This window comes from Parus major, chromosome Z (genome assembly GCF_001522545.3).
Source record: "Parus major isolate Abel chromosome Z, Parus_major1.1, whole genome shotgun sequence".
NCBI lineage: Eukaryota > Metazoa > Chordata > Aves > Passeriformes > Paridae > Parus > Parus major.
Genome location: NC_031799.1, coordinates 1,794,862 through 1,817,900, shown reverse-complemented (window position 1 = coordinate 1,817,900; position 23,039 = coordinate 1,794,862). Strand labels below are relative to the sequence as shown.

The 23,039-nt window shown below is 43.2% G+C and overlaps 1 protein-coding gene across 1 annotated transcript in view; it reads right to left on the bottom strand.

Annotated features, from left to right (window-relative positions):
- The window catches only part of LOXHD1 (lipoxygenase homology domains 1), a 148,584-nt gene that overhangs the window by 62,360 nt on the left and 63,185 nt on the right, over positions 1 to 23,039 (bottom strand). The window contains exons 16-27 of the mRNA XM_015652111.3: positions 17,042 to 17,118; positions 15,950 to 16,146; positions 15,424 to 15,616; positions 14,436 to 14,596; positions 11,450 to 11,744; positions 10,693 to 10,847; positions 9,186 to 9,319; positions 8,108 to 8,256; positions 6,668 to 6,772; positions 5,817 to 5,945; positions 4,903 to 5,067; positions 380 to 561 (exon numbers count right to left, since the gene is read on the bottom strand). Of these exons, the coding sequence (XP_015507597.2) occupies positions 380 to 561; positions 4,903 to 5,067; positions 5,817 to 5,945; positions 6,668 to 6,772; positions 8,108 to 8,256; positions 9,186 to 9,319; positions 10,693 to 10,847; positions 11,450 to 11,744; positions 14,436 to 14,596; positions 15,424 to 15,616; positions 15,950 to 16,146; positions 17,042 to 17,118 (1,942 nt within the window). The remainder of the gene's footprint in view (positions 1 to 379; positions 562 to 4,902; positions 5,068 to 5,816; positions 5,946 to 6,667; positions 6,773 to 8,107; positions 8,257 to 9,185; positions 9,320 to 10,692; positions 10,848 to 11,449; positions 11,745 to 14,435; positions 14,597 to 15,423; positions 15,617 to 15,949; positions 16,147 to 17,041; positions 17,119 to 23,039) is intronic.

The window sequence follows — 23,039 nt, the reverse complement described above, 5'->3', positions numbered from 1 at the left end:
CAGAGCAGGGCAGCAGTGACTGAGATGGGTGAGAGCAGTGAGGAGCACAGCAGTGGTGACACATCCTGGTCAAGATTTCCACTCTCACTGTCATTTTGGGAATGACCTCTGGTCCCTCCCAAGCCTGGAAACATATCCTTGATGGCGATGGAGGTGAGGAGGAGGGAGGGGCAGGGACTGACATGACTTTCCTCTTTCTGTAAAGGGCCAGCTACATTTTGTAACCTCCCACATCTTCCCAAGACTCATCTCAGGCACTAAAGCACTTACTGTTGATTAAATAAATTTGGTGGTTCCACAGTACAACAGCATAGAGGACTGAGGGAGTCTATTCCTGACCACTGCGTGCTCCCCAATGCTCCCCATCCTTTGATCTTACCTCCACGATGAACTGATTCACTGAATTCCTTTCAAAGTACATCCTTTGCTCTCTCTTGTTGAGGCACAGGGATTTCTGCTGAGTGCAAGTCCCATCACTTCCATAAAGAACAATGAAGACATCTGCATCCGTGCCAGCTCCAAAAATATCACTGGTGTACACCGTGATCTCGTAAGGAACAACTGGTTTAGGAAATGGCAGAAAACAGAAACAAGCCAAAAGGAGTTAGGAGCCAACATAGCAATGCTCCTAAGAAACAAATTAATGAAACAAAAATTGAATTATAAATCTCAACAGTGAAAGAGGAGAGGGTAGGAATCACACACTTGTGGTCAGTTAAATTATCGAGTTGGTAATTCCCATGAGAACCCAAAGGAATTTCCTTTCATAAGGAAATACCTTTCCTTTATAAAGCAAATTGACCTTGATATGTGTTCATGTAATGAGTTTTTAGGTTAATTATATGACATTCAGTATACCTGCCATTCATAGTTACTAAAATAGGTTTTACTTCAACAGCTCAAGAGTCAAAGCAAAGCATGAATTCACAAATTTTTGAGCATTTAGGAAGATGGATGAAGTTAAGACAGCTGGAAGCAGCAAAAAATATTCAAAATAGTCTTATTGACAAAAACAGTCCTAATATTTCCATTACTAAAGACATGACAAAAATCCACCACAAGGGAGTTAATAATTCCTCTGTTCCATTTTTCATTTGGTTCCACCTCCCCTAAAGCACTGAGGCAAACAAATTACAGCCCAGACCCATGGTGAATGCAGAACAGTAATGCTCAAGCCCATAAATACTCCCCTATTCTTTTCCTGTGGCTTCTCCAGAATGTCCCATGACCCCAAAATCTGATGCCACCTTTTGTTCTATTCTATCTTCACAGCTTCTCAATCCTGAATCCTGCTGGAGTATGACTCAGACTTGCTCAGGAATTAGGCTGACCCAGGAATATGGGAACAGGGGCTCTGTTCCTGGCTCTGCTATGGATTTGCTATGGATATATTTGAATATATCCTAAGTTTTCAAGGTGAGATGGTGTTTAGCTCACAGAGTTAAGAAACATAGGTTCAGATGTCTGCTCATCAGACAGGTGTATACAACTCCAGATGTAGTCAATAAAGTCAGTGCAGTCTGAAGAAACAGTAAATCAAGGAATGGAGGCATTTTCCTAGGGATTAACTGAATCACTCCCCAGATCCAACCTTTGAATGACCAATTAACCACAATGGCAATTCAGACACTCCACTGTCATGGTAGGCCATCGAGCAAACTGTGTCCTGTCCCAAACTTTTAAAAATCCTTTCTGAAACCAAAACACCAGGTAAGGCTTGGGTGTCACAGAGCAGCTGCAGGGACATCTCCTGCCTCGGGAAGACACTATCCCTCAGTCCCACCAGCCTTCAACACCAGGATTCTGCCACTGCCACCATCTGCTTCTGGCCAGCCCTCTCCCACAGACCCCTAAAAAATTTCCATCCTTTCCTGTCCTGCACTTCAATCTTCTCAGCTGCTTGTCATTCTCACCCTTCTACTCTGCCATGACTTCAGTAGTTTTTGGTCTTTACATTACAGCAGCCTGCACTGAGTTTCAGACTCAGCATCTCCGTTAGGGGAGGGGAAAGGCCCCTAGCACCGCTCTGTTACTCTTGGAGTAACTCTGATTATGCATATGAGAAACTAATCACTCATTATAAGCTCAGGCTCTCTAAATACAGATCTCAGGAGGCCATAGATGAAGAAGTTTTCTTTCTACAGAGAGTCAGCCTGGAGGTACTCAATATTCCTCCTGCCCAACCCAGTGAAATACGCTCTGCCGTGCTCCAAGTAAACTGGAATAATTTCTCCAGAATGTAAGAAGAGGGGGGGGGCGGAAATCCTGGATACCAAAAATCACACGCTATGCATTATGAATTAAAAATTATCCTCTCTGCTGATGGTCGTAGCACTGGCTCTTGTTGCTTGAATATTAACATCAGCTTAGAACTGAATCAGCAAAGCAGCGCCCTAACAAGGTCACCAGCAGCACAACTTTCAGCTGTCAGATGCCCATTTCATTTACATGGCACTTTTAAAGCTGTATCCCCACAGGGATGATTTTAATTGGACTGTGGATGACATGTTTTCATCGTGAAACAATTCTGGCACGAGTCATCATAAAACAAATCAAGCCGGTTTTGTTACCTCTGGCAAACTGAAACCCACAGGTTAATTGTTAGGAAGCCAGAATGTAGTAAACAGCACAGTGGGGAAGGTTCAGATGGTGAAAAAGCATAAGCTGACAGTAGGCCTGGTGCAAACTGCTTGCCAGAGAGGCCTGACTGCTTCCAAAGGCTGGATGTAGGCTGCTGACAAAAATCAAGTTAACACGAACTATGTACTCAAAGGCACAGCACGCCAGAAATTCCTGTGTAAAATTCATTAAAATATTCAGAGGTATTAAAAATTATATAGCAAACATCTGCATCAAAATATATATTGATTGGGATAACATGGGAAAAACAGATGAGAAGCACGTACTGACTCTCTGGGTTTATATTCACTCATATAAAAGGTATCACTGCATCTATTAATAATTTTATTTTTTCACACAAAATGCCATGGAATACCACATCCAGCTCTGGGATCCCAAACTTAAAGAGGACGTGGAGCCAGCCCAGAAGAGAAACCATGGAGATGCTCCAAGGGCTTGAGCTCTGGAGCCAGGCTGGGAGAGCTGGGGCTGCTCCCCTGCACAAGAGAAGGCTCCAGGGAGAGCTGAGAGCCCCTGGCAGGGCCTAAAGGGGCTCCAGGAGAGCTGCCCAGGGACTGGGGACAAGGCCTGCAGGGACAGCACCCAGGCAATGGCTTCCCAGTGCCAGAGGGCAGGCCCAGCTGGGATATTGGGAAGGAATTGCTGGCTGGGAGGGTGGGCAGGCCCTGGCACAGGGTGCCCAGAGCAGCTGGGGCTGCCCCTGGACCCCTGCAGTGTCCAAGGCCAGGCTGGACAGGGCTTGCAGCAGCCTGGGACAGTGGAAGGTGTCCCTGCCATGGCAAGGGGTGGGACTGGATGAGATTTAAGGTCCCTTTCAGTTCTGTGAATCTACAATTTCTTCCATTTGACCGAAAAAAGTGTGGAAGGGAGCAATGAGAATCCTTTCTTCTCCAGAGAGATCAGATAAAGAAGGTTAGATGTGAGAAATAAAAATACCTTGGTCAAAGAATGGGTGAAGCACAAAGACATGGCAGTGGCAGATCCTCAGAGAAGAAATTATTTCAGCTGACGGACTGGAGGGTATGGGGATGTGGACATGGGAGGGACCTTCAACATAAAATACTGTCTTCATAATTCAAATAAATAATAATTTCAAATAAAAGGAGGCAAAACAGCTGATGGCCTTCCCTGTGGTTATTACCACAACTACTTGTGAAAAAGGAAACTGAGGCAGAGAAAGAGAGTTTGGGCAGATCTAAATTTTGATATCTAAATAAAGAACTGCAGGTAGTAAGGCTTTTGATACCTTCAGTGCATACACTGGGGATGAGAGGGGAGACAGCCTCAGTGTGAAATTTTTCAGCTCTTCTTATGAATGACCAAGGAAGGACCTGTCAGGAAATCAACTCCCAGGTGTCAGACCTCATCTCTCATCATTGTGACACCCAACCCAATGTGAGGAAATGGCGGTTCTGACAGTACCCTAATGGTGGGAAAAATTAATCAACCACTTGAAATGAAGCAGATCAGAGAGGGACAAGTCAAATATCGTCCCAGGGCTGTATCCTGCACCCTGTCAAAGATGCTTAAGAGCATGAGAAGGGAGAGAGCTACAAAGTAAGCAAAATATTTCATTTACTTCAAGAAAACAATGTTGTCTGATCCTGCAGTATTCTACAAACAGGGGAAAATAAGTTTCCAGAACTGAAGAGTTGCCATAGCAGACTTGAGCTTGTACTCAGAAGGAGCTGAGTTGGGGTAATGTTTACCCCAAATATTACTTTGGAGGGGAGTGAAGAGTAAGGAAAAATTGGAGAACACTAAAAGAGACAAACTGATACAACACTTCCAGAAAAGCACCACACTAAAGAAACTCTAGAAGAGGGTCTTTCATCATGAGACGGGTGTGTGATGCCAAAGGCACTGGAAGAACTAAGACTTGGAAGCAGGACCAGAGTGTCTGCTTTGGCAACAGAAATGGCAATATTAGAATTGAGCAAGATCAAAGGGAAACTGGAGACAAGGAAGGCAGCTTGGAATGAGCAGAGGACTTGGAGGGGATGGGGAAATAGGAGGAAAAATACAATCATCCACATCCACATGACTTCTAATGATTGTCTGATTTGGCAAACACAATAAATGTTAATCTAGAGCACCCAGAGGAACCTTCTTGTAGTAATGTGAATAGTTGGCATGTGATCTACTTATAAATTTTCCAAAACCAGTTCAAGGGAGAGGCGAAACCTATAAAACTGCATGAGATGGTGAGATTTTATCTTCTGTAATGATGGGTGCATCCTGGGGAAATGGCATTCTGCTCACATGGGATGTACTCTACTGTCTGCAGTTCTGCAGGGAAGATAATTCTCTCAATGGCTCCATCATCCTCCGATTTATCCAGCCAGCGGCCACAAGGGAACTTGAGGCACTGTCCCAGGGATGGGGCATCAATCTCCACCCATTCCAGAAACCAGCCAGTTGAATTACCTGTGGTGGAGAGATAACAATGAATAACCCACAAAGCCTTTGCAGACAACAGCAAATGAATCACTGCATGCCAGACCTCCGAGATATAAATCTTTATGTCATTTGCCAAAGGGAATGTAGAATATATATGGCGTAAAGATCATTGGATGCAATTGCCCAGGACTGAGGTAAAATCCTTCACATTTCTGCAAGTGTCAGGCTAAAGATGTGCATGTGTAAATGCTAATTACTGCATCACTTTTATCAATTGGCTTCTGCAATAATACAGAGCAGTTATCAATAAACCTGTCCCTCAATGACCCACAGGGGAAGAGATCCATCCATAGCTCCACTGCCTCCCTTGTTTGTAGCAGATACACAAAATTCTGTCTAAAAAGCAGCCAAGACTTGATGATCAAAATGCCACCAAACAATAAAAAAGTGAGGCAATTCTATTGGTCCCATGCAATAAAAATAAATATGGGGTTTGGTGATATCTGTGAAAGGCTCTCTCCAAAGATGTGGCTTCAGAACTATAAAAAGTTGCAGGGGGAGAGGATGCAAAGCTACCTGCAAGTTGGCACCACTGAGCTCCTAAAGTCACATGGGAATGGAATCAGCAGCAAAGACAATAGCAACAACAGCCAAAGTGACAGCAAGGATCTGTCACCAAAAGGTAAATTACGTTTGGAGTCTTGGAGGCAGGTTATTTTATACAGCAATGCACCCAGTGCACTAGAAACACTGCATTACAAAGCAGATTATCTTACCTTTATTGTCATGGCCTATCTTGATTTTTTTCAGGTCTCCAATGTCCACGGACTCCACTGTAAACTCATCTACCTTCCCACGCTCAAATTTGTTCTTGTTAATCTTTGAGGCCTTTAGGCTGACTATCCCTGTTGTGGCGATGCAAAAGGACATTGTTCAGCATGTGAAACAAATCCTCTGGGAATGTCAACAGTGGAACGAGGGAAGTGGCTAAAATGCAAAAATTGGCTTTTCATCCCAAGATCTGAGCTTTGTCCCTCCCTCTGAGCCCAAGACTGTTTCAACACCCCAAATATATACAATTCCTCCCTTGAATGATCCTCTGGCAGTGCAACAGGGACGATGCTGTCGTGCTGTGCTCGCAGCTAAAGAAATCGCTGCTACCCATCAGTTCCCTGTCACTCTCACAGGCATCCCAGCCACTGCACACACAGCTCAGCTGCTTCCAAGAGGATTTGCTCATCAGCTGATTAAATACTTCTGGGCCACTCAAAGAGGCAGAGGAGGGTTGGGTTTCAGGAGCATGCTGATTCATTGCTGAGGAAAGCAAATCATCCAGTGCATTCACTACTCAATAATGTAGTCCCAGTCAACTGTGCTGTTTCTATAATTGAAATTAAAACCTTTAGATCAGCAGCTGGTGCAAATCAGCATCGCAAAGTTTGGCAGTGATTTACAGCAGCTGGTGCTGTGCTCCAAGTTACCACGATGTGTGCACCGACTGCGAGAACACCAAGTTGTGCTGAAAGGAGTGAGAAATGGATATTGAGGAAATGAAAAGAAACCATGATCTGTCTTTTCAGGTATCAAATAGGGAGTTGCTACCCTTTCCCATCATTTGAAGCCATACCTGTATCATCTTTACTTCCATAGAGTATGATGAAAACATTGGCATCTGTCCCAGCATTCTTCTTGTCCCCCGTTTTCACTTTCACTGTGTATGTCGTTGATTTAGCTGCCAGATAAAATATCCTCATTTAAGAGTGCGAAGTCTGACCAGGAGTTAACTCTACTTTTCCTTGCATAAATGTGTGCTTTGTCTGAGTATTGTTTTGACTGCTCACAGCCATGATGTAGTCTCTAATTCCTGTCCTATGCTCTAATAACCCTTGAGGTGAGCTAGGTTATCTGGTCCCAGAATCTTCTACTGCTCCAGTCACTCAGCACATTGCCTGCATATCTACAGATAAGAAATGTGCTCAAGCCTTCCCATTTGCTTCCTAGGAACCTATAACACTCCTCAAAGCTGCCTCTGACTGTAATATTTAATTTTAAAAATCCACATACCCCACCCCCCTTTATTTCATTGGCATCAAATAATTCATGTGCATATAGCACATACCAGAAAATGTGTACACTGACATATACAGTTCATATTCACAAATACACCTTTCAGAAGAGCATCAGTAGGGATGTTTCTATTGCACCATCACCTAGAGAGTGCAGCAAACTCATAGAAAATCTAATGGAAAAGTCTGCTATGGTCTTCACTCAGCTGCTATAACCTCAAGATTTCCAAAATGGAATATTTCCTCCCTAGTTGCTCATGTATTTCCAAGATGTTGGTCAACCAGCACATCCTTCTGAACCAAAGGGATAAACACTTGGTGGAGTTTTTTTGACTACACAGCTCTCAGAAATTATTCATGTATTCAAAAGCATCTGAGGGGGAAATAGGAGAGAGTTTAAAACCTTTCACTGGTTATGAAACCAAACCAGTAAAAGTGTTGGGCACTCAGCACCTTACAGGATCAGACCCAGGAGTGTGTCACTGCTCTGTGGTTACCATGCAAATTTATTTAGAAGTGAGGCAAAATTATTTTGGAGGACAACAGACACAAGCAGCAAGATGGAAAGTGAGATAAATTTAGGTCCCACCACTTTCTCTGGGTGTGTTTTCTCTCTGCTCAGTTTCATGTTGGAAGATTTAATCGTTACAGTCCATGATGTGAAATTAATGAGATTTATTCCTTAGATATTAGTAACCAATATGCATTTCAGTTCAAAAATGATGACAGAACTTATTACCCATCTTCATAACTTTGTCACTTTGGGTCCAATCTTGCAAGATGATTAAATCAAGTAAAAATTAGGAGGGTCCACTCCTCAGAGTCTGACATACACTTGACACTTCATTCACACCTGAAAATTTCATTCTGGGGCAAAAAATTACTCTCAGCCCAGTGAGTAACTTCTACTTCTGACTGCTAATGCCCTCAACAGCACTAATAACCTGGTTCCTTTCCAACCCCACACTGGAAGGAATACAAGGCCAACATATATATTCCACCTTTCTGTTCCAGGCCCAAAGTTGCAGGAGACTGGCCATCATTTTCTGAATCTTTCTTTACAAATGCTTCATCCACTGGGACCAGCTCCCTGGCAATCTGACCGTCGTCCTCCTCGACTGCCAGCCACCTCTGGCATGGAAAGTAATACCTACAAAATGACAGCAGCACCTGGCACTGACACAGGACTTCACAGGCTTTAATAACACAAACAAACACAGATCAGAGGCTACTTGAAGAAAAAAAAAAGTAACACAACAAGATTACTCAAAGCTGAGCAGTACATCTGTTTTCATCCTTGAGATCTGGTGTTCTGGGAACTAAATCCATAAATAGGTTAGGGAGCACATACTACTAAATGCTGTTTCTGGGCTGCCAGCCCCACATGGTTGATTCATTTTAATTTCACTCCCAGAAAGAGCTCAGTAACTGGAAGGAACCTCCAGTCTCCCAAGCATTTTATGTTTATCAAGACTGGACCCTTCTTGTCCTTAAGAATGGTCTCACCCATCAGAGCATTGTGCAATTTTTAAACTTGTGATTTCCAGCAAGTTCCACCTCAAAGGCAAACCTATATTTCAGGTTTTGAACAGCCCATTCTTTGCTCTTCCAGCTGTCTGTGGAGATCATAAGAGTTTGCTTAGATCAGAATTTGCTTTTGGCCCAGACCTCTGCATTAAGTACAAAAGGCAAACAAAGCATGAGCTCAGAAACTTCCAAAGTGGGGCCTAGAAGGGAAATGCTTGAGTGCAGCCTCTGGTCCAGGAGGGAGAGATGAGCCCATCCCAGGAGAAACAGAAAAAAGCTGAGGTTCCCTTCCAAACACTGCTGGTTCCCAAATTACAGAGCTGCTGGGGCAGCAAAACCCTCCCACAGGTGCCCCAGAATGGCCCCACGCTCTGTGTCATGGCACAGTGGCCATGAGGCTCCCAAAGGATGCCTTTGGATCCTTCCCTATGAGTTGGAGGGGAGCTGCAACGATGCCTTTCTGCACCTCCTCTGCCTCCCCACGGCTCTGCAGGCCCCTGAGAACGTGGTCCCTTTCCTGAACACATGAAAAGGGCTCAACAGGCTCCTCACGTGGTGCTCTCTTTGAGGTCAATAATCTCAACCCTCTCCAGGAACCAGCTGGGGCTAGCACCAGAGTTATCGTGGCGGATCCGCAGCTTCTTCAGCTCGCCCAGGTCAATGGCTTTGATGGTGAACACGTCTACCTGCACAGGAGGAAAGAGGCAAATGGCTGTGTTTCCAAGAAAGAAGGAAAAAAAGGCAGTAAATGGTCAAGGGTATTCTTTTTTTTGCCATTAAAAAGCAGCTATTTGTAAGTTCTCTCTGTACTCTTTGTGTGGGTGTACAAAAATAACTACAGAGCTCTGAGGTCCCCCATTAACACTCATGTTTGGCTCCTACAAGGCAGTAATAGCCTTGGAGCTGCTCACCCCTTCACTCCTCTCTTTACCTCATCCCAGTTTCAGCTTTCTATGAGTTTAACTCCTCTCTGCTAAATATCATTCCTTTCAGGCTTAGTATTTTCCCACAGATTGAATCTGGAGCTGGTCAAAAAACTTGTTGACTCCATGGAAATTCTCCTGCACACCTCTGTGCAGAATCTTAGAATATCCAGAGTTGGAAGGGATCCACAAGGATCATGGAGTCCAACTCCTGCCTCTGCATGGGACAGCCCCAAAATACAGCCCATATGCTTTATTTCAAATATTTCAGAATTTCTTCCTTTTGTCATTTACCACAACCAAGAGGATCATTTATTAACTGTGTTAGTGTGACAGGATGGTCCTTGTTATCATAACAGTTTAAACATTTTAATATGATTAATATGTTGGTAGACTTAGGGCTTGTACTCCCAAGAGGAAGGAGCATTACATTTGCAGCTTGGAGCACTTCCCACTAAATGAAGAACCATGTGCAGGTTGCAGTTTCACCAGTGCCAAGCTCATAAATCACAGCTAACAGCTTATTTAACAACCTTAGGGCTCCTTTTTTTTTCTTTTTTTTTCTTGTGGTTGCAAGTTTTCCACAGCTGCTTTTTGTTTCTATAATTTTTTGTTCTTCAGAATTATTCCTTTAAAAACTCCTGGCTATAACAGTAGCTTGTTAATTGTTCATAAAATTTTAATAGCAAATACCCAAAATACAAGAGATGGTCTTTAATTGGATTGGATTATAATGTAATTACAGCACACTGTGTAATATTGCTTTTATTCCCTGGCTGGCTGTGTAGAACACTTAGAATAGCATTTGCATCTAAATATCTACATGCTTGAACTGCCCCAAAAATACTCTCCAATACTAATTTAAAGTTTGTAAGTTTTAAGTATCCCTGAAAGGAAGCATTATTACCAGAATGCTTACAGGAAGCAGACGAAGAAAGTGGCTCCAACATGGAATTGATGTTCAGCTTATTATTCAAATTAATCTCCCCTGGAAAATGCTTTGAGGCATTTATACATTTCAGAAATAAAACACATTTGAAGGAAGTGAGAAGAAACTGTATTGAATGGCCAGCACGTCAACCAAGAGAAGCCTGCCAGCCTCCTTCTCGCTTGAGTGAGTGGAGTTCATGCATTACCTGTCCTTTCTCAAACTTGTTGAGGTTATTTGACCTTTTCAGCTGGCGCTCACCCGTGTCTCCTCTTTCCATGCCATAGATGCTCAAGAAGACATTAGCATCTGTCCCAGCCCCCGACACAATCCCAGTGAGAATGCGGACTTCATACGTATTTTCTGCAAGTAGAATTACAAAGGCAGGTCAGAAGGACCCCAGAAATGGCCATATTTCATTGAATCCATGGCTTACCCTAGTGAGCCACAGATTTGATGAAATATGGCCATTTCTGGGCCATATTTCCCCCCAAATTTACATAAATTTCCATGTTTCCGGACAGATTTACTCATTTATCCCCAAAATGCCAGCACAGAAAGGGTTTCCCTGGAGTTTGTTGGCATGTATCTCAAAACATGAGCATCTCTGCGCTCCTCCAGCCCCTCTCCTTGGCTATAACAACAGTTACATCTTGCTAAACTCTCAGCCACAGTGGCATCCTCTGGGACTCTTCATCCAAGTGCCCCTGACGACCTTTGATGAATCCTGTAGAAATCCTGTGGGATATTCCAATTTCAGGCTGTCTCCCCCATGCTCTGCCTTAGTTTACCCACCATCCTCTTCCTCCCTAGGTTGATCCACCACAGATACAGTGCATGCCTGGGGTAACAGGATAGTTTTGGGGGATAAGTGGTCCTGCCAAGCAGCACAGTGTAGTTGCCATCCTTCATGCAGAGGCTGGATGCACACACACACACACACTCACATTCCCTCTGGTATTTACCCTCCAGGTCAGATTCTCCGTCAGGTACCAGCTCCACCACGAGCTCCTTGTCCCCTTCATCCCTAGCGAGCCAGCGATGTGCCACAAATGTATAGACATCCATTCCTTCTTCCTCCTTGGTCTCCCCCTCTTCCTCCTCATCAGATTTCTTTTTATTGTTCTTTTTATCAGACTCCTTTGTTTTTGTGGCCAGGCGCTTCAGAGTGACGCTTTCCAGGAACCAGCCGTCCCCAATGCCTGTCCCATCGTGGCCTATCCGGATCTTATAAATCTTGCCAACATCTGCAGCCTCTCTCTGCCACCAAGGGAAAATAAGCACCCAGGGGGACAGAAGACAATCTTAATTTCATAAAGCACTTTCTTAAAAATGAGAAGCATGGCCTCTATTACACAAACTATCTAAGAAAGGATAAGAACAATTTCTTAATGCAACTTTACATGTATTTTTTCCTTCCTGCTTAACTGTTTCATACTTTCCATTACTAAATCTCATCTGAATGGATTTAGCTGAAGACATTCAGAGCAGCCATGGTGAGGAGAGGAGCTAAATCCATATTTATTGGGCTCCTGACTTCCTCCTTGCTCTCTTTACCTGTATTGTCTCTGTGTTGTCACTGAAGATGAATATATGATAATACCACACCAGGTTTTTACAGCTTCTCAGTGCATGAGGCACTTTGAAAATTAATAATAAGATGCCTTTCATACTCAGCACAGGATATGAACCCAGCAAGAAGCAATAATGGTGTAGTGAAAAGGCAGTTAACTCATATAACCCAATCTCTGACACAGACTGTGGGTTCAGAGTGCCCTTCTCCTTCCTTCTCCTCTGGAAAATTAGAGAAGTATTTTCTCACTTTGCTGGTGAGCAGAGAGGATACAATCATTAGTGGTTACAGTGCTTCAGTGGCAGAAGGCTGATCAGTAAGAAGATTTACATCCCTCTAGTCAGCACAGCAGACACAAAACCCTCTTGGTTTAGATTATCTGTCCGGATTACTATCTAATGAAGTTGGATAGAAGATTTTACTCCACATAATCCTTCAACGACCCATGACTTGTTTCTGATGATTGCTTATGCTGTTATGCAGTGTTTATGTTATAAAACTTACAAACATTTGCTCCAGGCTGAAATCTGGCACATGGCATGTAAGGTTTTAGTCTAGAAGCGTTTTGTAGATTAAAACAAAATCAATTGCACACAAGATGCTTATCAGAAAACTAAAATTGATCCTGCTGTCCTGACACAAAGAATGTATCTTTCCTTACACGGCTTTACCCTTAGATTTACTGTAATCATCCTGCATGCCTTGTCCATGACTGATGGCATTTCCTATTATCATGTAGCTCAGAGAATCTTACTTTTGCCCATGCCTTTTTGTAAACATTCATATAGTGAAAGAGATAGACGATCTGTGTATTAATGCTCTGGAGCTTCTGACTTGTGTGCTTATAAAAAACTCACAGAAATGGGCATAACTTTGAAATCTGGCAATAAATATCAGAGAGATGATATAAGCAAAGCTATGTAAACAGAGCACTGTACATATGGCTTTATTATAAATCTGATATTGGCTAATAGCTCTTACTCATAAATTTTAGAATGCTTATTTCCTTTAAAATCAGAGAAAGTAATCTTAAAATTATAGAGTTTTTAAAAAGCAAACATTTATAAGGTACTAGTCATTTCAAATCCCAAAAAACTCATTAAAAATAGACAAACATCAGTAACTCCATTCAGTAAAGCAAGAAATTGAGGCAGGAGGAGGTGAACTGATCTCAAAAAAACACAGTACAAAACTAGTAAAGCTGTGGGTAAAGGCACCTCCATTTGGCCACTGACAGCAGGAAGGATATCCCAGCTCTTGATGACTCAGGGGAACTTCAGTAATTGGCTCCAAGCTTAACTTGTGCTGAGATGGACCCAGCCTCTGTGGGACTGCAGATTCATAAAGAAGACTTAGGCACTGCTGTGCCAAGTCTTGTGCTGTGAGCACATATGACAGGTGTACCTTAAATCCTGCTTCCACCTGGACTCTCCAGGTCCAGATGTCCAGGTGTTGGTCTCCTTCAGTACAGAAGGATGTGGTTCTGATGTGTCCTGGCAGAGCATCCTGTCTTTTCTCTGCTCTCACATCAGGGCAGGTGCTAAGACCATCCTGTCCCCTAAACCATGGATTCTCTGGGCAGAAGCCCCAAGCTAAGAAGGCAGAAAAGAGCTTTGGTCCCAAAGGGAGAGGACACCTGACCATGTTGTCATCCACACTTGCTGTGCAGCCTCATCAGACCAGGACATCTTGCTGGATTATCCAAGTCCTGGCTCACTCCCTTGAGTGAAGTTGGAGGTTTCTCACCCTCCAAGCACTCCCTTTGCTGCTGGGCTGCTCAGACAGAGGTGTGGGCTCTGCAGTATAAACCTGAATTCTGACCATCCTGATACCTGGAAGGCTGACTGTGCACATGGAGCACCAGGGCTGTGCAGTGCCTGCTGGAAAGGTGTTTCAGCCACTACAAAATCCATGGATCATTCACACATTCACAGGAATTACAGCTGCAAACCTCTGCAGGACCGACATCCGCACCCACAGTTAATGGTGTGTGTGACCACCAGGCAAACCTGGTATTCCTTATATTCTCATACAAAGGTGCTTTCTTTTTCCCCCAGCTACACAAGTTGAAAGCCTTTTGAGATTCTTTAGAAAGTAAATATAAACATATACTGCTATTAGATAATAAATTTCGATTACACCTTTGCTACTAGCCTCTCAGAAGATATAAGACTCCCCACAAAACACAAAACCCCATAAAGAACTAAAAAGCCTTCCAAAACTATGGATAGAGGGCAGTAGATACTGCCAGACTTTTGTTTTGTTTTGTTTTTTTTGGGTTTTTTTGTATGTTTGGGCTAGTTACTCTATTGATGTCTCAACTTTGGCTGATCATTTCTTTCCCCTCTTAGAAGTGGCAGTGACTGCCTTCATCATACCTTGAAGATATCTGTGGCTCCCCTTTCAAAGTTGTTGGATCTGTTTTCTAAGATGATCAATTCTGTTTTGCCAGTCTCACCATAAATCTGCATGAAGACTTTGGCGTTGGTGCCTGCGGCTCGCACGTCTCCAGTAACTACAGACACCTCATAGTTTATCACTAGTCCAAAAATAAAGCAATTATATCAGCAGAGAAACTCAGATAACAACATTCCCGGGGGCTCAGGTTCGAAATTAAATTACCTTGTCTTAACAAATGACCATGTAGACGACCATTTGCTCTTATCCAAGCTAAATGTGAGATAACAGAACCCTTCACTGAGGACTAACCTAATAGTTTTCCTTTTACAAGTGTTAGCCAGTGTCAGAGGGGTGCAAAACAGAGCCTTAAAAGGGAATTTTGTTTCAGTACTAACTATAGAGTGGTTGAATGATCTCCTTAGTACAGCACAAGGGAGGGAATTAGAGAGAGCAAGGGAAAAACACAGCATTCCTTCTCAGGATCCAACAACAGGTTTAAACTGTAGCCTTAAAAGAAAATGGATTTACTGATAAAAGTCAAGTGGCCAGTAGGGATTTGGCACTTATTTATCAAACAGCTTCTCCTTTCCAGGAAACAGGGTAATAAAGACAGGATGGGACATGTGCTGGTGCATAAAGAGAAGAAAGGACTGGGGTAGATAAATGTAGGAAAAAAGAAGAACCCACTGATACTGCAGTGAAGAAGCACATTGTCTTGTGCTGTGTTCTGCTTCCCAGGATGTAAATTTTTCATATGGTCTCAGGAAATGGAGATGAAAATCTCTGTAATGCTTTTCCAACTCTTTCAGAAAACATGAGGAGAATATTTTACTTTCCCCACCAATATAAGCTCGTAGGAGTGGTGACTTTTTGGTTTCAGTGTCTAAGACAGTGGAAACCCTCCCCCTGAAGAATGGGAGCAGTACATATTTAGCCCTAGCTCTAAAGCAGCACGTGTTCTCTTACATTTCTCAGTAGGCAAAATCTCACTTGGGTAGACCTCCACCTCCACCCTGCCATCAGCCTCATCCTTGTCAAGCCATCGGTTGCAGGGGAACATGTACTGCTTTCCCTGGACTGGAACTGTGATCTGGACACTGGCCAGGAACCAGCCGGACCGCAGACCCACGTTATCGTGCCCGATCAGGATTCGGTTGATCTTCAAAAAAAAAGCAAACAAAAGCCCAGAGGGCAGGGAAAAACCCAGCACAACAGAATTTGCTTAATGTTAAACAGTGTCCTCACCCGTGCATGGTGATGTTCCACCGTGTTTTGTAAATAATTTATATGTGTATTTAACTATCTACTTAAAACACTTCTCACATGCCACCATGCACAATAGATTACTGGTGTGAAATCTGTGTAAAATGTGTATCTTAATATCCAGTGTAAATGTCAAAGGCTCTTTCATCATCATCAATATGGAGTGTTATTTTGATCCTGGATTCACACACTTGCACGAGTTATAGAGCCACCTGCAATTAATTCTTACCTTTCCAATATCCATCATATCTAGAGTAAACTCATCCACTCGACCACGTTCAAAATAATTGCCTAGATCATTATCAGAGACTAAGAGAGGCTCTTTGCTGGAGTCTGCTTTTTCACCGTAGAGTTTGATGAAAACTTTGGAATCTGAGCTGGCACCAGGGATATCTCCTGTCTTCACACTGATGTGATAACTGACATCTGGAGTAAGATTGATGTACAAAACACAGACATGTGAGTGGCATTTCCAGTGCCCAGCCAGGAAATTGGCTTCAAACAACTTATAGGGGGAGGAAGGTTCCAGATACGGACACTGAAAGGACTTTGGCTTCCATTCGTGCTTCCAGCATTTTAGGGCAATGCTGGAGAAGCTGTCTCACCTTGAAGTCATTCACCAAAAAATAAGAGATTCAATAGCTATATTAGTCAGCATAAAATATTCTGTATGCCTCCCTCTCACTGTTAGATGCTTACCCAAGCCATAAAAATGCACCAAGGTAAATGGGATTATTTCACCATTTTTATACTTACAGTTAAAGGCAATAATTTTGACCACCTTCTTCTTATTTTCTTTTTTTAAACGAAATGTCTGCACTATGCAAGCACCATTTTCTAAAGAAAATCATAGCATTGGAGCTCTGGTTCTCCAGAAAAGGACAGTATAATATTTTTGGTGATTTTCTTCAGAGAATGCTGTTATTTGATGAAATTTACTCTACTGAAACAGAGGCAATTCAAGATTCTTCAGAGAAAGATAAACAAGAAAGCAGCTCTCAAATCACAACTTTAAAAAGCGACATTTCTTTCAACATATATAATGCTGCAATTATGTTCTTTTATGCAAATTAATCCTATTCATAAACCAGAATTTAAGAGTTAGAGGCATTTCTCTCAGAATGACCTACTGCAGCTTCTCATATAAGAATGGCAAAAAAGGCCATGTAGATATACTGGGAAATGACAGGAATTATTAAGAAGAAGAAATAAATATAATAAAGAATAATGTGTTTATATTAAAATATTTAAAAATATTTAAAAATAAACACATCCATATACAACTCAAACCCCAACCTTCTTTTTTCCAAGCTAAACTCACTTTTTAGCAATGGTGACTCCCCAGCAGGCACTAATTCTCGGACAATCTGACCATCGTCCTCATTTTTGTCAAGCCATCTGGTTTACAAACAGAAGTAAGTTATCTTTGAATAATTAGCATCTGTTAGACCTTTCAAAATATACCCTGGCTTCACACATAGCCCATATCCACACTACAGTCAAAAAGATACTTTTTTAAGGGCTCTGTATCTGCGCTATCTTAGCAGGGACTTGACCAGACCATACGGCAGCCACATTTTAAATCTCCATTTTTCCAAGAAGAGGGACTGTGAGAGCTCTGCTCGCAGTAGATAAGCATCTGCTGTGATGTCCATCTGTCTGAAAAGCACAAAGTCCACAACCACAAGTTATTCCTGTGAACAGGCAGTCTTAGTGTCTTGAAAGCATTGACCTTCACTGACCACAAAGGTTTGCAGCCTCTACTACTAAAGGGAGGGGATGAATTATGTTATTCCCATTTTCAGGGCTGGGTATCTGCAGTCAGCTGGCATCAGCAAAAAGGAAGGATTTGCAATGTTTCTCACCACTAAAGATCCAACTAGGCTAATTAAGAAGAGGAGTTGGGCACAAAGCAAATTGTAGCATGATCTCAAGGGAAAAATATCTGAAAGGAAAATCATCGAATGGTTTGTGTTGGAAGGGACCCTAAAGTCCACTCAGTTACAACTGCCTTCCATGGGTAGGGACACCTTCAACTACCCCAGGTTACTCCAAGCCCTGTCCAACTTGACCTTGAACACTTCCAGGGGTGGGGCAGCCACAGCTGCTCTGGCAACCTGTGCCAGGGCCTCACCACCCTGAGAGTAAATAACTTCTTCTTGATATCAAGAAATATCTCTGCCCTCCTTCACCTTAAGATTATTTCCTCCTTATCCTACTACTATATGCCCTTACCAAAAGTTCTGTCTTCAGTCCCCCTCCAAAAGTCCCCTCCCAAAACAGAGGAGAACTAACTGCTAACCTGGAAACCTTCACAGCTGCTCCTTCTGCCTCAGGGGTGAAGGATTTGCAGCCTCAACCCCATCATGTGCCCTACAGCAACCATTGCATGATAACAGCCAGGGCCCTGGAAGAGGTTTCTCGCCCTCCTCTTCAAACCCAGACTGCTGCAGTGCTCAGTATATTCCTGCAAGCATCTGTTTAGGGTCAGGTTTCCCACAGTGGTGCTGTGAGAGCAGGAGCAGTTTCCAGAATGCCCATTGTTCCCAGGAACACATCTATCTGCAGCAGCGCCTTTTGCAGCTAAAAATACTGTTCCAAAGCAGCAGGGGCGAGAAAAGGACAAATGAGCACTCTCTGGCGGGTCATGCAGAGTATTTAAATGGCTCCAGAAGCAGGAGGAGTAAAAACAAATCCCCAGAAACTGTTTCTTTTTAAAGGTGGCCACACTGGACCACAGCAGACCTGGTTCTGCACATCTGTGCCCTGTGAGCTTCCCACAGTGTCACTGTGGCACACACATTGTCCTTGGCTGACCTGTGTGCCTAAAAGGATGGGAGCTCACTTCCCATGGAAGTTTCCGTCTTTGACTGTCACAGTGAGTCAGCTTGTATGGAAACCAGAAAATGACCCTTAGAGCCAGGGTTTGGGGACATGAACAAAGAGCTGCTGGCAGCTGGATCAAACCTAAGCCACCTCGCTGGTAAAAAGCCAGCACAGCTCAAAGTCATCACCAGTTGGACCAGATATTTTGGAAGTCCCAGGATGTTGCCTCTCCACTTCATCCATCTGAAGGAATATTACATTTTCAATCTTCTCCCCTCTCCTCCCATCCAGAGGAAAATAATAAGCACAAAGAAGCCATGCAAAAAAAACAGCACCAGGGAAGAAATCCAAACATGAGGTCCTGGAAGCACGAGCAGCGGTGTTCTCACGCAAAAGGGGTGCACAGGAGTCCCATCATCAGAATGACACACCAGCCCCAGCTTCCCTCTAAGCTCCAGGAGGTTGTTGGGTATGCACTCTACCCAAATTCTTCCCTTTCTCTCAGTAAAGCAGGTGGTCTTGTGCAGGTGGGCTTGGACAGGACTAAAAGCTCAGGTGGTCAGCATGAAGATGAAGAACACGTGAACATGTGATGATCACATGAGCACATAAGGGCATCTGATGTGGGATAGAGGAGCAGAAAAGTCTGTGGGGAAGACCATGAAACTGGTGACAAAAATTAAGCAAGGGTAGATTGCAATAAGAGCATGCTAAGGCATCACGTTGTCTTGTTTATTGGTGTTTTGGGGCAGGGGTGGGATGGGGGTTATTTTACCTGTTAAAACTGGTCCTTAGTACCTTTGTCTTATGTAGTTCTTGATGCTGGCTCAGGATTCACATCCTTGGACAGGTATCCAATGGCTAGGGGATCATGTCATCCCAAAAGTCAAGATGCTTCTGTGTACATGGATGTTAACTGGGAGGACCCACAAAATTCAAGCCTGAATTCCACCACCCCAGGACTACTGAACTCAGCATGACCTTCAGAAAGGCAGAAGCTCACAAGATAGACACACTTCTACTCTCCTTCTGTTTATTGTGCCCTGCTAGCTGCTGTTTCTGTTGCCAGTGGACATGCTGCTGTTTTCTGTCACCTTTGCCATTGCTGACATTTTTGGGGGTATCTGGGATAAATCTGCGTGAATCTTGCCTGCGCTGAGGTGGCAGGATAAAAATACATCCCACAAGAAACAGATCTCTGTGTGCAGCACAGCAAATGCTAACTGCTCCAGCAGTGAGGACAAAGGAGAAAAGAGAATCAGAAAAGCAGGACATGCCCTGAGATAAAGAAATTCCCTCCAGTGTTGGTAGATAGTGATGGCAAGAGACAGAGGATATCTTGGACTGGAGGAGGAAGAGAGAGGTTTATCAGAAGTGGCTTTAAAGCTCCTTGTGCTGTTTCAGCCAGGAGAACAGCCAGGAGTGGCAGAAGCACTGTTTTCTCGAGAAGATTAGTGACAGAGGAAATATCTGGATGAGCAATGCCACTGCATCCCTTCCTTTCATTACATATGCATCAATATCCTAATTTCACTTCAGTGTAATTCCAACAGCATATCACTGAGCAGCAGATTGAAAACGGGTTTATAGTCTTACCCCAAACACAAATGGATTGACACATCTGGCTGCAGAAAATAGAATATTTCAGTGCAGTGCCATCATATCCCTAGTACAAAAGACATGTCAAAATCTTTTATTTTATTAGAGCCTCTGTATGATTTCAGTGAATGTAATTCACATGCCACTGTGGATTTTGCAAGGGTGTAGCTGTGTCTTGTGTCACATCTCTGGTTTTAAAGAGATGCTTTATGACCAATATAACTCAAAGAGGACAGAAATATGACATGAAAGCCACTTCAGAATTTCTAGAGGATCAGAGAGTCAGGTGACCACTGGAAAAAATACAATATGACATCATATATAGCATTTGAAACCCAGGCTGAATGCAATTAGAATGATTGGCACATCCATTAGACTCAGAGGCACATATGTATTTGTGTGTGCCTTTAAATATAACCTATATACAAAAATGTGTAAAAAGAGATAGACATTTCAGTTTATTTTTAGGCAAGAAAAGGATGCTTCTCTGGCTCTTTTGTAGGATGAATATTTTTTGGCATTTGATAGAATAAATGTTCTTTCACAGGAGTCTCCTAGTGCATCATCCCATTCATGGTCTGTTGTTCTTCAGAGAATTAACAATGTTCCCTTATGCTTGTGCTGGAGAAAAATTAGGATGGTGGGGGCCATATGCTCAGAAAAAAAAAAATTTAATGACATATCACTGAAGATTTCAGTGGAGTTGTAATGATTTATAGCATGTAAAATTCTATCCTATCACGAACTCACGACTTTGTCTGATTGAAAATTCATTTCTGTCTGGGATATAAATATAATAAAAAATAGTCTGTTTTAGAGCATGTCAGCTAGTCCATTCCTGGACTTCCAGAGAGCTTTGAGGAGAAAGTGACACCAGAAGAACTCAGTTCTGATCTTCAAAAAAGTTTGGCTCCATTTCTGTGGCAAAAGTGGAACTCTCTTAATTTTGAGTTTTGCAGCAGTATTCATCATCGCCATACCTAAACCACATCAGGTATTACAAACTCAGTGATGCCACCAAATGATTCAGCATTCAGTTCCTAAAAGCATGGATATTATAATGCCATGTGGTCGTTCAAGGGAGGAACAGTACTGAATCCAAGTGATGTACTGGTAATTCTGCAAATAATGCTTGGGGAAGTAACTTGCATTTACTTCTTGCAAGCACGCATCAAATGACTGCTTTAAAAATCACTGACTCTAAGCCAACTGTTTAAAGAGTTGAAAGCACAGGCCTGGGAGTCGTTATTTCTCGATGCTCTTCCTGAATCTGACACAAACTCACAATTAATCCACTTAGCTTCTCTTTATCTCTGCTGGCTCCCTTGTACAACAAAGACAGCTCTTCTTGCACAGCTCTTGTGATTACTGAGTGATAGATGATCCTATGGAGTTGCAGAAAAGATTTCAAATTAAAAGGCAAAACATAGTCGTGTATAGAAATACGTAAATAACAGGAACAGGGAGGCTTCAACAAGTTCTATGCAATGAAGATCTATAAGGGTATGTTAAAGATATCAGTTAGAGAGGAAGCTGGTTAGGCAGCTGTTTGATAATCTGCTCCCCACGTGTCTGGCAGACCGGTTTGCACAGAGGTAAGGAGCTTGTGGAGCTTTCTGCACAGGTGAGATGTGTTTCTGCTGGAAGGCATTTTTTCCCCTAGCTGTCTCACAGGAGCAGCTGAGTGTCACAAGGTCAGCAGAGTAGCTTTCAGTATGAACCCAGCAGTGAAAGGCATTTTCTCCAGACCATTAAATTGTGCTGTGTAGAAGAGTGGAAGTTAATAAAGTCTCAGAGATGAAGGCAGTGAGAACAACATGTCTACTGGCCAAGCAGAAAGAGGATCCTCCCTGGTGTACCCCTTGGGTGGAGTCTCTAACTAACCTCACTGGCACTGCCTCTTCTTGGACAAAACTTCTTTCAGCATCTTGCCCCTGAAGAGGTGGATGAAGCAGGACTCCCTGAGCTTCTGCCAAAGCAGTGAGGACATAAGCTGTCCTTGGCCTACAGGAGTGGAGGGGAACATCCAAACGCTGCAGGCCATGGAAGTGTCTATGCCTCACGTGGAGGATGCAGTGGGTGAGCACCTTCGCCCTCAGATCTCTCCAGAGTCCATGACGACACCCGTACACTGCGATGATGCCTCAGTCTCTCGGGAGACAGGGACACCAAAGGGAATGAGAGGGAGCAGCTGTCCCTGTGCTTGATGGCGATCAGTCATGTCACCTTCTCAATCTGAGAGGAAAGGGATAATGCTGGCACAAGGACAGCGAATAAAGCCACAAGAGCAACACTGATATCGCTTGGGAAAAAGAGACATTTAGAAAGATAAGAAGAGTGGAATTCCATCGCTGGTGACCTGAAGCCTGAAGGTACACCATGAACATTTTGGGGATAAGGTCTTGGGTTTTTCTCTCTGTCCTTTTCCTGTCCCTGGCCTGAGGGGAATGCCCCACTGGTGTTCCTGATCCACAAGTGCAAACTGAAGGGGAAGGGCATCACTGCGAGCTGATGGAAGACACCCAGTTTAGCAGTTACATATGGAGACAATTCCAAAAGGAAATCTCTAAAATGAGCCAGCTGCTGTGTGCAGTGACACACAGAAATATCTCTGAGGAGACTGAGCAAAACAGCCCTTCACATGGACACTTCATGTCCGAAGAAAAACCTGTCTAGCTTGCTTGCTTAACTCAGTAAAACATATGGTTGTTAAATATGAATCAAAAGGCAGCAATGACTGTGTGGTTGTTTGTTCTCTGAGAAGGGAGAGAAGGCTTACTTTTCACAACCAACATGACATTGTATCTGCTGCTCCGTGCTGTCTCCCTGGTGAATTTGCTCTCTGATGTGATGGGGCTTTAGCAATGCCAAGAGGCTGGGGCTGGCTCCTGTTT